Source organism: Stegostoma tigrinum, chromosome 32 (genome assembly GCF_030684315.1).
Source record: "Stegostoma tigrinum isolate sSteTig4 chromosome 32, sSteTig4.hap1, whole genome shotgun sequence".
NCBI lineage: Eukaryota > Metazoa > Chordata > Chondrichthyes > Orectolobiformes > Stegostomatidae > Stegostoma > Stegostoma tigrinum.
In genome coordinates, this window is record NC_081385.1 from 3688628 (window position 1) to 3705228 (window position 16601).

At 42.2% G+C, this 16601-nt stretch overlaps 1 protein-coding gene across 4 annotated transcripts in view; it reads right to left on the bottom strand.

Annotated features, from left to right (window-relative positions):
- Nucleotides 1-618: 618 nt before the first annotated feature.
- ten1 (TEN1 subunit of CST complex) overlaps nucleotides 619-16601 on the bottom strand; it is a 42672-nt gene continuing 26689 nt past the window's right edge. For 2 of the 4 annotated variants that reach the window (XM_048562216.2, XM_048562215.2), the window contains exons 2-4: nucleotides 12336-12443; nucleotides 5351-5508; nucleotides 619-1888 (exon numbers count right to left, since the gene is read on the bottom strand). In XM_048562216.2, coding sequence (XP_048418173.1) covers nucleotides 1728-1888; nucleotides 5351-5508; nucleotides 12336-12424 — 408 coding nt within the window. In that variant the 5' untranslated portion in view covers nucleotides 12425-12443 and the 3' untranslated portion in view covers nucleotides 619-1727. Of the gene's footprint in view, nucleotides 1889-1933; nucleotides 2928-5350; nucleotides 5509-12335; nucleotides 12444-16601 lie in introns of those variants that run through there. The other 2 variants (XM_048562217.2, XM_059638976.1) reach the window with 2 other exon arrangements.

Consider the following 16601-nt stretch of genomic DNA (forward strand, 5'->3'; position numbering starts at 1 on the left):
CCTAAGATGGCACCATTAGTGTCGACTTGTATACTTACATTTACTCATTTGAGTATTTGTCAATAAAGCCAATTCTAATTCTAGCAGAAACATTTTCTCCATGTACCCTCTGTCCAGACCTCCCAGTATTCTATCAGTTTCAATCAGCTCCCTCCTCATCCTGCTAAACTCCATTTAATGCAGATCCAGAGTCCTCAACCACTTGTCATGTCACAAGCCTTTGAGCCCCAGGATCATTCTTGTAAGTCTCTTCTGGTTCCTCTTCAAGGCCAGCAGATTGTCCCTTAGATACAGGGCCCAAAACTACTCACAATATTCCAAATCCATCCGTTTTACATGCCACACTCCAGTCCTTCCATGTGCAGTGACTTTACACATTTGCTGTCGAATAATAAAGAGAAATGCTTTTGTCGGTTATTAACATTACTCAGGACACCTCTTCTAATTGAACATACAAGGTTTATGGTCCTGAAAATCCCAGTATCATTCATCATAAGGACAATCTCAAAAACTGTGAGCATGCGTCTGCATGACAAATTAAATTGCACCTCATTGGCAAATAATTAAGCTGCAACTTTGAAGCTGCATAGAAACAAATCTGAAAGAACCAGGAAAGAATTTGCGTGTAATGTAACCTTTATTTCTGGTCAAATTACGTTCTCCATTAAAGGAACCACAGTGGCTGAAAGGAAGAACAAAGATCTACAGTATTTCAGATCTTTAGCATTGCCGAAACTCTTCAGATGCAAGTGCAACAGTGTGGTATTGAACAATGTTGCCTAACATCAACAAGAGACAGAACCTACTTACTGGAGAGCAGTGCTAGAGGCAGAGAGAAAAAGACAGGAACCACTTAGGATGACAGCATTACCCATACCTAGTCCAGTTAGTATTGGGTGGGATTAACTATAGGATACAGTGGAGGGTAATTATTGCAATCCTTTACAGCAAAGGCAGAGGTTATTCATGGAAGTGAAAATAGCAGGAGCTATATATAGATTGCCTGCTGAACAAAGAACGGTAGAGCACAGGAACTTTCATTGATCTTGTGATCACAAAGCATTATAATGAGTTGGTCGGTATAGGAGATCAATGTGACCCAGTTTCTGCATTATCTTGGAGTACCTGGTCCACATTTCTCAAAGTCATATAGCTTTGAAGTCAGACACAACGCATTAATATGTTTAAATAAACAGCATCACATCAAATTCAATTCACAAATTTCGCCCTTTACCATTTTGAGGATCTATTCCAAAAGGATATCATTGAAAGAAATGCCCTTCTAGGCTTCAATCTAGCACTTTATAATCAGAAAATGAGGAACACTGAAAAATATGGACACTCATGGCTGCATTTAAATTTTCTTTCCTTTGTCGATGCCAGGTGATTGTGAATCATGCGGATTATAGCTGAGAACTGACGAGCACAATCATTCAGGAAAGTATTGCAGAAACATCAAGTACTGCAATTCTAATTAAGTACAGAAGCAACACTCCATCAGGATGTTACTTTCACCTGAACTAACCAAACATTTTCAAAAGGCAAAACTGCATGAATTTTAAATGGCCAAGTTCATCATGGGGTCCACAAATCAGATTTACATATTCAGGCTCAGTGCAAAACAGAACAGATTTGGATAGATCGCTTTTCACAGTAAATGCAAACAACTGCCACACCAGAGAGGCATCACTGGGAGTTACAAGTTTGCTGAGAGTTTATGCATGTGTTCACACATCCCTCTTGTTGGTCTCTACCCCAGTTTCAAGGGCACCCCTTGCAGCTCTTTGTTGGAAGTACTTTCTCTGCTCTTGTACAGCACGCTCCAGTAAAGGCAAGTTCACTCCATCTGCATCCATTAGTAGCCGAGCTTGGATCACAGGAATATTGCCTGAAAATGCAGCACTGAGTTAACATCTAGTCAGTCAATCAATCAGAACAAATTCAGCCTGTACATAGAAGACAGGTTGATGCAAATGAATGGTTAATTTGAGGCCTTGTGATAAAATGGCTCATCTTAGTTAGCGCAATAATTGGCCTTTCTACCCCTTGGAAAAGAAATAGCTAGAGCTAGGGAGTCTAGCACTAGGAGGGCAAGAATAACAACACAAGGAGTGAAGTTGAGAAACACTTCTAAACACAATTTGTATCTCAGCTGGTGTTTTCGATCCAATTCTGCATATGACACTTTTGGGGGGACTTCAAGGCTTTGGATATTGACACCGGGGATAAGGTCCAACTATCTCTTCAACAATGAATATCCCCCCATCATAAAGTTACAGCTACCATTTGCTGGTGATTTTGGTGTTACGGTGCAAATGGTGGTCCATTCATAACTCCTTAGATAAATAGGTAATCTATGTCTATGTACAACAAAGTCTTGACAACATTCTGGGTTGAGTCGATAACCAATATTCACATCACATAAGTATCAGACAATGTTGTCACAAAAATGAGAGATCACTGTCTTTCTTTTGCATTCAAATGGCATAACCAACACATTTCCCCAACCATATCTTTCAGTAATGTCATATTTGACCACAAACTAGACACACCATGGAAGTGCCATGGTTATAAAAAGTAGGCCAGATGCTGGGTATTCTCAGTTGAGTGGCTCACCCAGCTTTTCCCAAGTCATCTCTACCATCATCAAGGCAGTCGTCAAGATTCTGGTGGAATACACTTGGATGGGGACAGGTCCACATCAAATTACAGCTACCCCTGTTTGCTCATCTCTCTAAACAGCCAAGGCTTTTTCAGTCCTATTCACTGTCCTGCTCACCTGCAACTTGTGGTGTCAACAGATTTCAGGACTATGCTCTCTAAGCAAAAATGCAAATCATTTCTGGAGGCAGAAAAAAGATCAAGCACTGACCTCTGCTGGCACTGAGTCTGCAGTACGATCAGCTTACTTTTCCACATTTTCTGGACTGTAACATTAAAAATATTGAACTTTATAACAAATGAGGACTTTTCCCACTGCGCTTATGATGGTTCACTGAAGAAACTATCTTCACTGTGCTATTTTTCACACAGTATTTCAAACCTTTTCTCTCTCACTTCCATTTTAACAACAAATACATATTCTGTGATCACACCGCTCTAATAATCCAACGTGCGAAATAACGGTTTTGTAACTTCTTACTTCTTGCTACGTGATCTTAAAACCAACTACTTAAGAATGGAGGAACAAAGCTTTTCCTTATTTATCTCATCAAATTCCTTCATAATTGCCAACACCTGTACCACACCATCTTTAAGCTTCTGCTTAGTAAAAGGTACGCTCATTTCTGTTATCTTTCCTCACAATCTATGCTTCTTATTCTAGGTTCTGTCTTGGTGAATCTTTTGTGCACCCACTTTGCTGCCCTATCATCCTATCCATGCTTTCTCTCTTCCTTTGCTAATACCCTCAACACATTTAATCCAGATGCTTATTTCTGTTGGAGATAGCATTTGGATTGATGGTTTTTGAAAAATGGGCCTTAAGACAACACAACACAAAACTGTGTGATAGCAAGAACTGCAGATCCTGGAGTCAGAGACAACACAGTATACAGCTGGAAGAACGTAGCAGGCCAAGCAGTATCAGAGGAGCAGGAAAGTTGACATTTCGGGTCAGGGCCCTTCTTCAGAAATGGGGAGCGGGAAGGGGCTTGGAAATAAAGAGAGAGGAGTGGTGGGACTGGGGTAGGTAGGTGGGATGGTGATAGGTGGGTCAGGTAGGGAGTGCTGGGGATTGGTCAGTGGGATGGGTGGGGTGGATAGATGAGAGAGAAGATGCAGGTTGTGTCAGGTCAAGGAGGCGAGGATGAGAGGGAGGCTTAGACAGGGGATGAGGCTAGGGGTGGGGAAATTTTAAAACTGGTGAATTTCATTTTTAGGCCAGCGGGCCGTCGGCTCCCGATGCAGAAAAAACGTATTGCTCCTCCAGTTTGGGGTGGTGTCATTGTGACACCGGGGGAGGCCCAGGATGAACATGTCGCCCAGGGAGTTGGAGGGGGAGTTGAAATGGTTTGTGACTGGGAGGTGTTGTCATTGGTCACGTACAGAGCACCAGTAGTCTACAAAGCGGTCTCTGAGCCTCAGCTGGGTCTCACTGATGTAGAGGAAGCCACATCGGGAGCAGCGGTTACAGTTGACCAAGCTGACGGAGCTGCAGGTGAATCCCTGTCTGATATGAAAGGTTTGTTTGGTACCTTGAATGGAGGTGATGGGGGGAGGTGTAGGGCTAGGTATAGCCCTTTCTGTGATTGCAGGGGAAGGTGCCGTGGGTGTTGGGGTCAGTGGGGCTGTGGAGGTGACAAGGAAGTTGCAGAGAAAGTGGTCCCTACAAAAGGCAGTTAGGGATGGGGAAGGGAATACATCTTTGGTTGTGCGGTTGGAGAGTGGGGGACAATGATACATCGGATATGGCGGTTGGTGGGGTGATATGTGGGGACATGGAGGTTTCTGTCTTTATTTTGGCTGGGGGGAGGGGTATGAGGGCAGAGGTGCAGGAAAGGCAAGAGGTGCAGTTGAGAGCATTTTTAGAGAAAGGAAGTTACAGTCCTTGTACTACGAGGACATCTGGGATGTTTGGGAGTTGAATGCCCCAATGTGGGAGCAGTGCAGTAGAGGTAGAGGAATTGGGAGTACGGGATTGCATTCTTGCAGGAAGGTGGGTGAAAGGAGGTGTAGTCCATATAGCTGTGGGAGTCAGTGGGCTTGAAACAGATGTCAGTTTTGAGGTGGTCACCAGAGATGGAGACGGAGAGGTCCAAGAAGGAGAGGGAAGTATCGGAGATGGTCCAGGTGAATTTGAGGTTGGGGTGAAAGGTGTTGGTAAAGTTTATGAACTGTTCAAGCTCCTCGTGGGAGCATGAGGCACTACCGATATAGTCATTGCGTAGCAGAGGAAGAAGTGGGAGATACTGCCAGGGCAGCTGCGGAAAAGTAGCAGAACATAAGACTATGTTGGGCCTACAAGGAGGTGTTATCAGATTTCTCAGTGTGTAACCACAGAATGTCAAGAACATCCAAGTGAATATCAGATAAGCAAAGACAATTCAAAATGTGAAGAAGTTGAGAATAATGTTGAAGGGGTAGAGTTAGCTGGCACTGACACACATAGAAGATGATGTTAGCTACAGCAACATCTTGTACTTACTTAGCACCTCCAAAATAACAACCCCCAGGTGCTTCACAGGTGTAAGTGTCAAACAAAATTTGAAAATGAGCCACATAGTAGATTTTATAACAAGGTAACTTTCCAAAAGCATCTTAAAGCTAATGGAAGGTGTACAAAGCAGATTAGAGGGATTCAGACAGGAATTTGCACAAGACATGAAGTTGTGTCACATGCTACATATACCTGCACTGGTTTCAATTTCTCCAAGTACCATATACTCAGACCCAATGCGAGCTTCAAATGGTTCCACTAGTGAAGTACGGACCCGAAGCTGGTAATCAGTTGAGCTGTGATGTACAGAAAGAATTGCCTCTGAGATCCTGGCATCATAAGTAGTTAACCTATAAAAGAAAACATTTAAATTGTGGTGGTCATATCAAAGGAAAACGTAATATTCTACAGAGGTAGGACTGAATTCTGGTATACTCTCCTATGTTCGATTTGAAGAATTTGCCAATGTAGAGAGGTTTACTCTTGTCCAGAGTTTTAAATCAGGTTTCAGGCAAGCAGTTTATCATAGAAAAAGCAGGACCTACTATCAGCTTGTCTTTCTTGCACTGCGAAATGTTATATTTGCAAAGTGGCCAATGGGCAACTCAGCTATATGAACACGTGAAAGACAGAAATGCTGAAAGTGAACTTTCAACTCAAAATACATGAAATCTATAGCATAGAAACTACCAATAGTTCCACAGCCATGTTTATGTCCCAAATAAGCATAAAGGCCGCCTCCCATCCAATTCATACACTCCACTATTCCTGTGCACCAAGTTATCCCGAAAACACATCAGTTTACAAGGTGCTAAACAGGTTCAAAATTGTTCGGCTTAGCATTTAAATATTTCAGGTTGCAGCATGATGGCTGGACAAGGAGCCAGAGAAATCAAGTAGAATACAGTGTGAAGCTAGAGGAACAGGCAAGTTGACATTTCGAGTAACATTTTTGCTGTAAGTGATCAATACATTAAATGACTTCTGGGTTGGGTAGGTCAAATGTGACAGTAGTCAAGGGCCAGTATGATAATGTGATTAGACTGTTGTGGTTGAGATAGGTGCAGGATCATAGATTCATACAGAAAGATGAACTGGAAGGACTACATGATTTAGCTTTATACCTATTACTTTTTATTTGACACCTCCTATTAAACAAAATCAATCAGGCACCAATGATTCATGCACTGGGGGTAAAGCCCTCAACTAGAACTAGCAAACATTACTGAGAGAATCCACATTATTAAACTACTTAGAAATCAATACTAAAACCACTTAAATAAGCTAATATCCACTTCCCTCATGGATTAATCAATAAGTAACGAGCAGATTTGTATTTATATTTTTCCAATGAGTATCCTATGAATTCCTATTCATAAAGAAGTTGTACGAGAACGTTTTATTACTGGTGCACTTCAAATGGAATACAAAATGGTTAACAGTTCATCAAATCCACCTTGACAGGGAAAATCAATAAGGTGACAACAGCCTGCTTCAAGGTGACAGATGTCAGTCCTCTTTCATCTAGATCAGATGTCACATGATACCAGGTTGTAGTCCAACAGGTTTGTCTGAAATCACAAGCTTTGTGAGAGTTGCTCCTTCATCAAGTGAACGTCAGTGTTTAGATTTCAAATAAGCCTGTTGGACTATATCATGTGACTTCTGACCTTGTCTACCCCAGTCCAACACCGACACCTCCAGATCAGTTTCATCTACACCATAGCTAGGGCCCTGTACAAACAGATCCATATCCACAATGGCCTGCCATCACAACTACAAACTAGCCACGCATCACCACAAGGCCATCTGCTCATCAGCGGGCCATTTATCCCACCCGATATCAGCAGTCAGCATCAGATTCCATTTTAAGCCTGTTCTCCAATTATAGATGGATATCTGTCATGACCAGAGTCTAATTGGTGCACAGGTGCAGACAGACTTGAATGTATATATACATAAGTAATTAATGGTCACAAGAAAGACAGAGAGAGTTGTTGAAGTATACAGTATTTCAGGATTTATTAATACAGCCATGTTTACCTTATATGATACTGGTTAGATCACAGCTTGAGAATTGAGGACAGTTTTGGACAGCACACTCTACGGGGGATATGAATACATTGGAGAAACTGGTTTACGAAAGAGGTTTATGAAAATGGCTCCAGGATGAGACTTTTCAGTAATGAAGATAGATTGGAGAAATTTATACAATTTTCCATGGAAAGCAAAAAGTTAACAGGAGATTTGAGTGATATTTGCAAAATCATTAAAGCTCTGGACACAGTGGATTAGGAGATGGCATAGTTGTAAAGCATTTTGCAAAAGAAGCAAATATGAGGTGAGAAAAATCTTTTTCACAGAACGGGTAGTTATGGCCTGGAAGGTACTGCCTGGAGATTGGTGAAGGCAGGTTCACTGAAGCATTCAAGAGGGCATTGAATGATTATTTAAATCAAAACAATGTGCTGAGTTACAAGGAAGGAGACCAGCTCCAAATTAATGTTCAGAAAGCTGAGCAGACAATGTGGGCCAAATACTACCTCCTACATTGTAACACTTCTAGGATATACAAAACAGGAGGCAAAGAAAGAAAGATAAACAAATGAGGCAGAGGGACCATGACAGACTTTGTGTGTATATAAAAGTTATGTCATATTGATGGAAAATATAGAGCAGAGTCCTCCTTCCATCTCTGCTCCAAGTAAAATCTTTCTCCATTAGACCATAAGACATTGGAGCAGAAGGTGGCCATTCAGCCCATCAAATGTACTCCATTATTTCTTTAATCTTTCTAGAATTCTGCATTCACCACAGGAAAACACTACTGATACAAGCTTCCATCCACGCAATCTCCAATTCAAGACAAAAAGGTAAAGACAAGAAGAAACAGCAACCAGAAATGCCAATAATTACATGGATGACTGAAGTGAATGTACTATTATGAAGTCTGTGGATGATACAAAAATTGGTCGCAAGGTGAGAGGTGAGGATGATGCAATGAGTCTAGAAAGGGATACAAACAAATTAAATGTCTGGGCAAAAACTTGGCAAATCGAATATAATGGGGGAAAATATAAGGTTAAGTACCTCAACAAGAAGAATAGGGGAGGTGAATATTACTTAAATGGGGAAAGACTGCAGAAAGCTGTAACACAGAGAGACTGGGGGATCCTCATGCTTAAATGTAAAACTAGCACCCAAGTTCAGTGGACAAAGTCAGAAGTAACATGACACCAGATTACAGTTCAACAGGTTTATTTGAAATCACAAGCTTTTGGAGCGTAGCACCTTTGTCAGATGAAGTGAGAGTGAAGCACACAGGCATAGGACTTATAGGCAGAGAGATCAAGATCAGAGGGATCAAAAGATCATATAAATGGTGTGAGTGGAGTGTCGAATAATAAGTGTCTACAGGTGATAAAAAGTGTCAGATGGTGTGAGTAAAGTGTCAACAGCTGAAAAACAAGGGAAGGATCCAATGATCCAATTAAATGAGACAGAGAAATATGTACAATAAGTTAAAAATAAACTGGTGCTGGAAACAAACCAAATAACTGGAATAACGTAACAGGTAAAAGAGTCACACATTGAGGGAGTAATTCAAAACTATACAACCTAATTAAGGCAGAGAAATCATAGGAATTTATCTAGAGAAGGCAAATCGAATGCTGGCCTTTATATCAAAGGGAATGGGGATAAAACTACACAATTCAGTACTCAGACCACAGCAAGTGTTGATTGTCAGGAAAACCCATCTGGTCCATTGATGTCCTTCAGGGAAGGAAATCTGCCACCCCTACCTGGTCTGGCCTACATGTGACACCTACATGTGGTTGACTCATAATGGCCCCTCGAGTAATTATGGATTGGTAATAAATACTGGCCTAGCCAGAGATACCTACATCCTATGAATGAATGGGAAAAATAAGCCAGAATACTGTGAACAGTTTTGGTCCTCTCATCTAAAGAAAGACATGCAGGCATTAAAGGAAGACCAGAAAAGATTCACCACGTTGATTACAGGCAGGCAGGGATTTTCATCTGAGGAGTAGATTGGGCTTACACCCAGTGGAGTTCAGCAGAATGACAGGAGACTTAATCAAACCACATGATTCTTAGGCAGCTTGACAAGGTAGATACTGAGAAGATGATACTGAGGGAAATCTTTGTATCCTCACCAGCTGCAGGGGAGGTCCCAGAAGATTGGAGAATAGCCAATGGTGTTCCTTTGTTTAAGAAGAGTGGCAAGAATAATCCAGCTAATTACAGGCCAGTGAGCCTTACGTTCAGGGGTAGGAAAATTATTGGAGAGGGTTCTTGGAGACACGATTTACTCCCACCTGGAAATCAGTGGGCGTATTAGCGAGAGGCAATATGGTGTCGTGAAGCGGAGGTCATGTCTCACTAACTTGGTTGAGTGTTTTGAGGAAGTGACGAAGATGATCGATAAGGGTAGGGCAGTGGATGTCTTCGTGGACTTCAGTAAGGACTTTAACAAGGTCCCTCATGGCAGGCTGATACAGAAGATAAAGTCGCACAGGGTCAAAGGTGAGCTTGCAAGATGAATAAAAAAAACTGGCTCAGTCACAGAAGACAGTGAGTAGCAGTGGAAGAGTGCATTTCTGAATGGAGGGCTGTGGCTAGTGGCATTCCTCAGGGATCAGTGTTGTGGCCTTTGCCGCGATGAGGACCGTTAAAGGATACAGTTGGATACAGATCGGTTGGCAACTTGGGCAAAGAGATGGCAGATGGAATTTAATCAGGAAAAATATGAAGTAATGCATTTTGGAAGGTTTAATCCAGATGGAAAATATACAGTAAATGGCAGAACCCTGAAGAGTACTTATAGGCAGAGGGATCTGGGTGTACAGGTACACAGGTCACTGAAAGTGGCAACGCAGGTGGAAAAAGTAGTCAACAAGGCACATAGCATACTTGCCTTCGTCGGCCGGGGCACTGAGTTTAAAAATTAACAGACGATGTTGCAGCTTTATAGAACCTTCGTTAGGCCGCACTTGAAATATTGTGTTCAATTCTGGTCCCCACACTATCAGAAGGATGTGATGACTTTGAAGAGGGTACAGAAAAGATTTACCAGGATGCAACCTGGTAGGGTGGTGATTAGCTATGAGAAGAGATTGCAGAAACTTGGGTTGTTCTCACTGGAACGACAGAGGTTGAGGGGTGACCTGATAGAGGTCTACATGATTATGAAGGGCATGGACAGACTGGGCAGTCAGAAGCATTTTCTCAAGGTGGAAGAGTCTGTTACCAACGGCCATGGGTTTAAGGTGTGAGGGGCAAGATTAAAGGTGATGTACGAGGCAAGTTTTTACACAGAGGGTGGTGGGTGCCTGCAACTCGCGACTGGAGGAGGTAGTGGAAGCAGATACAATAGTGACTTTTAAAGGGCATCTTGACAATTATATGAGTAGGATGGGAATAGAGGGATCGAAGGGTAGGAGTTTTAGTTTGACGGGCAGCATGTCGATGCAAATTTGCTGATGACACAAAGTTGGGTGGCAGTGTGAAATGTGAGGAGGATGTTATGAGAATACAGGGTGACTTGGACAGGCTAGGTGAGTGAACGGATGCATGGCAGATGCAGTTTAATGTGGATAAATGTGTGGTTGTACACTTTGGTGGCAAGAACAGGAAGGTAGATTACTATCTAAATGGAGTCAAGTTAGGTAAAGGAGAAGTACAACGAGATCTGGGTGTTCTTGCACATCAGTCAATGAAAGCAAGCATGCAGGTACAGCTGGCAGTGAAGAAAGTTAATGGCATGCTGGCCTTCATAACAAGAGAAATTGAGTATAGGAGCAAAGAGGTCCTTCTGCAGCTCTACAGGGCCTTGGTGAGACCACACCTGGAGTATTGTGCGCAGTTTTGGTCTCCAAATTTGAGGAAGGACATTCTGGCTATTGAGGGAGTGCAGCGTAGGTTCACAAGGTCAATTCCTGCAATGGCGGGACTATCATATGTTGAAAGATTGGAGCGACTGGGCTTGTATACACTTGAGTTTAGGAGGATGAGAGGGGATCTGATTGAGACGTATAACATAATTAAAGGATTGGACACTCTGGAGGCAGGAAGCATTGACGGGGGAGTCCAGAACCAGAGGACACAGTTTAAAAATAAGGAGTAGGTCATTTAGAACAGAGTTGAGGAGAAACTTCTTCAACCAGAGAGTGGTGGATATATGAAATGCTCTGCCCCAGAAGGCAGTGGAGGCAAAGTCTCTGGATACTTTCAAGAAAGAGATGGATAAAGCTCTTAAAGATAGTGGAATGAAGGGTTATGGGGATAAGGCAGGAACAGGATACTGATTGTCGATGATCAGCCATGATCATAATGAATGGTGGTGCTGGCTCGAAGGGCCAAATGGCCTACTCCCACACCTATTGTCTCTTGTCTATTGATGCAGACTTGGAGGACCGAAGGGCCTGTTCCTGTACTGTAACTTCCTTTGTTCTTTCTTTGTTCCAAGTTGTTTTTCCTTGTGAGAGAGTGTAGCGTCTCAGAGGGTCACCCCTTAAGAAAGAGATGAAGGCGAATATTTTTCTCTCAGAGGGTAGTCAATCCGTGGAATTCTTTACCACCAAGTGCTGTTGGAGACTAGTGACATATATTCAAGGCTGAGACAGACTGATTTTAACCAGTAAGAAAATCAAGGATTATGGAGAAAAAGCAGAAAAGTAGACTCGAGGATTATCGGAACAGCCACAATCTCCTCGAATGACGGAGCAGATTCAATGAGTCAATTCTACCCTCAAGCGACTGTCTGTGTGGAGTGTGCACATTCTCCCTGTGTCTGTGTAGGTTTGCTTTGGGTCCTCTAGTTTTCTCCCACAGTCCAAAGCTGTGTAGTTTAGGTGGATTGGCCATGGGGGAAATGCAGGGTTACAGGGATAGGGTGGAGGACTGGGTTTGGGTTGGATGGTCTTTGGAGAATTGATGTGGACTTAATGGGCTAGATGGCCTGCTTCCACACTGCAGCGACTCAATGATTCTATGAAATGGACTATTTCTACTCCGACATCTTATCGACTAAAACCAAAGGTAGCTGCAAGACAGCTAATGCTCTCTGGCATCATTGGTACATAACAGAAACAATCCAAAAGTGTTGACCTTGGCAAAAGTAATGTGAAAGTCAGCTCTGCCTGGTGCATACCTGCCAAATGTTCTCACTGCATTTCCTTCTTCCACTCCACCTGAACAAATCTCCCACAAAAAATGAAATTCTCCAGCCTGTGGTAGCATTCCTCTCTGTCTTCAGTCCCTAGCAGTAAAATAAAACAAATGAAATTAATTTTAGTTCCACTATTTAACAGCAATTAGGCCATCGATTATAAACCAGATGCAAACAGGCAAGGCTACCACACACAGAGATCAGCAGCTTTGAAAGATCTTGTACAAGTCACCAGTTGGCTATTACTGATCACATGATGACAGCATGTGTGTTAGTATTAATCCTTTCTACACAGAGGAGCAAACAGCTGCTATGCAGTAATGTTTTCAAGTTCACTGACAGGAATTCCAAGAAGGAAACAGTTTAAATGCAGCTCAAGGAGAAGATTTAGCCATAATAAATAGCAAAAAAAAGTTGTTGCAATGTATTAACAGAGCAAGAACAGGCCATTATGGCTAGCATTCATGCTTCACACAAACCTTCAGTCTCTCTTCCAATTCTCTCCATAAAATATTCTCTCTCCTTTTTCCCTTGGATTATTTAGCTTTTCCTAAAAAGCATCTATGATATTAACCTCAACTTCTCCCTGTGGTACTAAGATCCACTTTCCTACTAATCTCTGGGTAAAGACAAATCCCTAGATTTCTCTTTTGAATTTGTTCACGTCCATCTTACATTTTTTCAGCATTTGCAATTTTAGTGATCTTTGTACCTATACCCACAACTTCTTTCTTCTTTTTCTTTTAGACATTTGCTTTTCAAGGTGCATGTGAGCTCCTTATTTTTCCCACCAGAAATGTTTTATCTCACACTTATTTTTATTGAAGTCAATTTTTCACTCCAATTACTGGGTGCACCACAGACTTTTACCAATAATTACAGTTTGTTCACACACCTTAAAATACTCACTCTCTTGAGTTTGCACAACTGATGTACAATATTTGGGCACTGAATCCATTGCAGATAAATAAAGCTAGTGATGACTTTTGTTTCAATGAACAAATATTCCTAAGTCTAGGGTATGGGAAGAAGCTTCAAGTTGCTCAACACCCATCCTGTTCACATCATCCACTGCTGACTGGCCTTCACTGGCCACCAAAGCACAAATTTAAAATTCCTTTCCCTTTTTGCAAATCCCTTCAGGGCCTCATCTACTTCTTCCTACTCGCTGGGTTACTGTTCTGCAGAAGCTAAATATATTCTGGGACTTTGTCTAAACCTCTTCTTCCTGTGTGAATCTGAAAAGGAGTACACAAGTGTTCAATCATAGGGTACGTAATAGGCAAACACAGGGCTTGCAGAAAATAATCATACTGTATTAATCTTGGGGTTTTTTTTCCATGTTACTGCCAAAATAGGAAAATCTGGTGCAATTGTTTGCATAGTAGACCAGAATAATTCCCTGTGCAAAGTACCTGGAAACATTTCAATAGTGATATATATCACATCAGAAGGCCAAAAGGAAACAAAAGGCAAGGGTTACAATTATTGCCAGTTTGGACAAATTTCAAATGTCCTACCCACTTAGAGGGTAAGGACTGAGTCCACTTGTCTGCTAGGTTTGCAGAAATAACTTGAGCAAATCCTTGGCAAAATTAGCTGACAATACAAGAGGGATTTGCAAACAACAAGAGATGCAAGAATTCATGAGGACATTAACAGGTCAATGAAATTGGAAGAGAGACAGATGCAAATGAACAAGGGGAAGCATGAAGCAACATGTTTTGCAAGGAAAAATAAAGCAATGGTCAAATGTGAAGAGTACAGATGAACAAAGAACTAGATGGTTAAATTTGTCATTCCCTGAAAGTGCTGACAGATAGAGCAATGACAAAGCCACTAATTTGTTTTGCTATGAATAGGGTACATAGTACATGGCAAGTGCTCTTCAGTCATAATTAGAGGTTGTTTTCAGTTTTAGTTGTCCTTATTAATTAAAGCGATTTAAATGCATGGAGAGATATAACAGAGATTCGTCCGAATGATTTAGACACGAGCATCTATGATGAAGAGATTTCAAATATTAAGAAAGACTGAGAAAAATTAAATGAAAGTACACAGAATAATGAAGGAATTTGATAGTTGATAAAGATTACAGCCTCTAGTTGGACAGTTAATGGACGGTAAGTCAATTTAAAACAAAAAGAAACAGAGAGATTAAGGGAAACCACTCCACAGATGGTTAAGAAAGTGTAGAATTCCATGTCACAAAGAATGATTGCAGCAAAATCACTACATCTTTGAAGCATTGAGATGCAAAGTCTGAGAAAAGAGGGCACAGGATTAGTTCCAGCAAAGAGTCTGCATTCAACCCAGCTGTCAAAACTTGAATATTAACATCTGGCAAGAATCAGATTTCTCGAAGGATACAAGGATAAATTCTTGCTCCCAGACTGCAACAGTCACAAAATATACCAAATTTATAATGACATTCCAAAGGAAAGAAATGTCAGACTGCAGATTCTAGAAGACAGTGTTTACAAAATGTGGAGCTGGACGAGCACAGTAGGTCACAGAGCATCTGAGGAGCAGGAAAGTCGACATTTCAGTTTGGGACCCTTCATAAGGACTAATGGTCTGAATGTTGTTTGGAGTTCATGGAAGAGTCCAGGATTCTCTAAAGGTTAACTTTCAGGTAGAGTCCGTGATTAAGAAAGCGAATGTAATGTTGTCGTTTATCTCAAGAGGGTGAGAATATAAAAGCAGTGATGTGCTTCTGAGACTTTATAAAGCTCTAGTTCGGCCCTATTTAGAATACTGTGTCCAATTTTGGGCCCCACACCTCAGGAAGGACATACTGGCACTGGAGCGTGTCCAGCAGAGATTCTCAAGGATGATCCCTGGAATGGTAGGTTTAACGTGCGATGAATGGCTAAGGATCCTGGGATTGTATTCATTAGCGTTTAGAAGGGGAGATCTAATAGAAACTTACAAAATAATGTATGGCTTAGAAAGGGTGGACACTGGGAATTTGTTCAAGGGCTACGGGGAGAGTGCAGGGAAGTGGAGTTGAAATGCCCATCAGCCATGATTAAATGGCAGAGTGTACTCAATGGGCCGAATGGCCTTACTTCCACTCCTATGTCTTATGGTCTTATAAGCTGGCTGTGTAGGCAGGTACTCAGGAAGGAGATATGGCTGTAGTAGCAGGTTTGCTTGAGTATGTGGTCGGAGACTTTCAGGGCAGAGAGACACACTGAGATCCCTTCGGAGGGAGAAGAGAAACTTCTTCAAGGTAGGCATCCTTGGAAGATGCTTTGCAGTAGGGTTTTCAAAGACTAAGGAGATAGCAAGGACAGCAGGTGCTGGAAGTCAGAGTCGATAAAATGTGGAACTAGAGGAGCGCAGTGGGGCAGGCAGCATCTGAGGAGCAGAAAAGTCAATGTTTAGGGTTGGGACCCTTCACCAGGAACGTTGTCAACTCTGTTTCTCTTCCCACAGATGCTGCCAGAGCTGTTGAGCTTCTCCAGATTTCCAGCATCACTGTATTTTGCTTTTGCCTACACGTATTTTATTATCACTGGTCAGCTGTGTTGCAGATGGGGGTAAGAAGATGCGGTTTCAAGCTCCACTCCATGTCTTAAACACTTGATTCAGGGCACAATCTCCAGAGGTTCCATATTTTAAAACATGACACAGTGTGCCTCTCAAGCCTCACAGCACTATCATGAAAGGCAGCAAATGGAATTCTCCAGTGTCCTGATCAGTACTCAAACATCACTAGAATAGGAACACTAAAGAAAAAAAACTAAGACCCACAGATGGTGAAAATCAGAAACACAAACAAAAACTGGGGGAAAAACTCAGCAGGTCTGGCAGCATCTGTGGGTGGAAAGCACAGTCCACACTCTGGTCCAGTAAGCCTTTCTCAGAACTGTCACCCTTCGGAATCAGAACGGTTCACAGATCTAAAACAATAACTCTACTGCCCTCTCCATAGAGACTACCAGAGTTGATGACCAGTATTTTGGGAACTTATTTCAACGTTTGAGTTTCTGTTCCAATTTACCTCAGACTCCACCCCCTTCCTAGACCCCGCCCCTAACTCCCAGACACCGCCTCTCAATACCAACCAAGACCACGCCCCCTACAACACAGACCACGCCCCTTAGTTCGTCTTCACCTCTAATTCCCAGAAACCGCCCCAAAGCGAAGACCTCACCCCTAACAACCCAGGCCCCGCCTCCCAGTCCCTCTACCCAACCGCACCTGAGAAGGCCCCGCCCCTAACTTCCAGACCACGCCCAT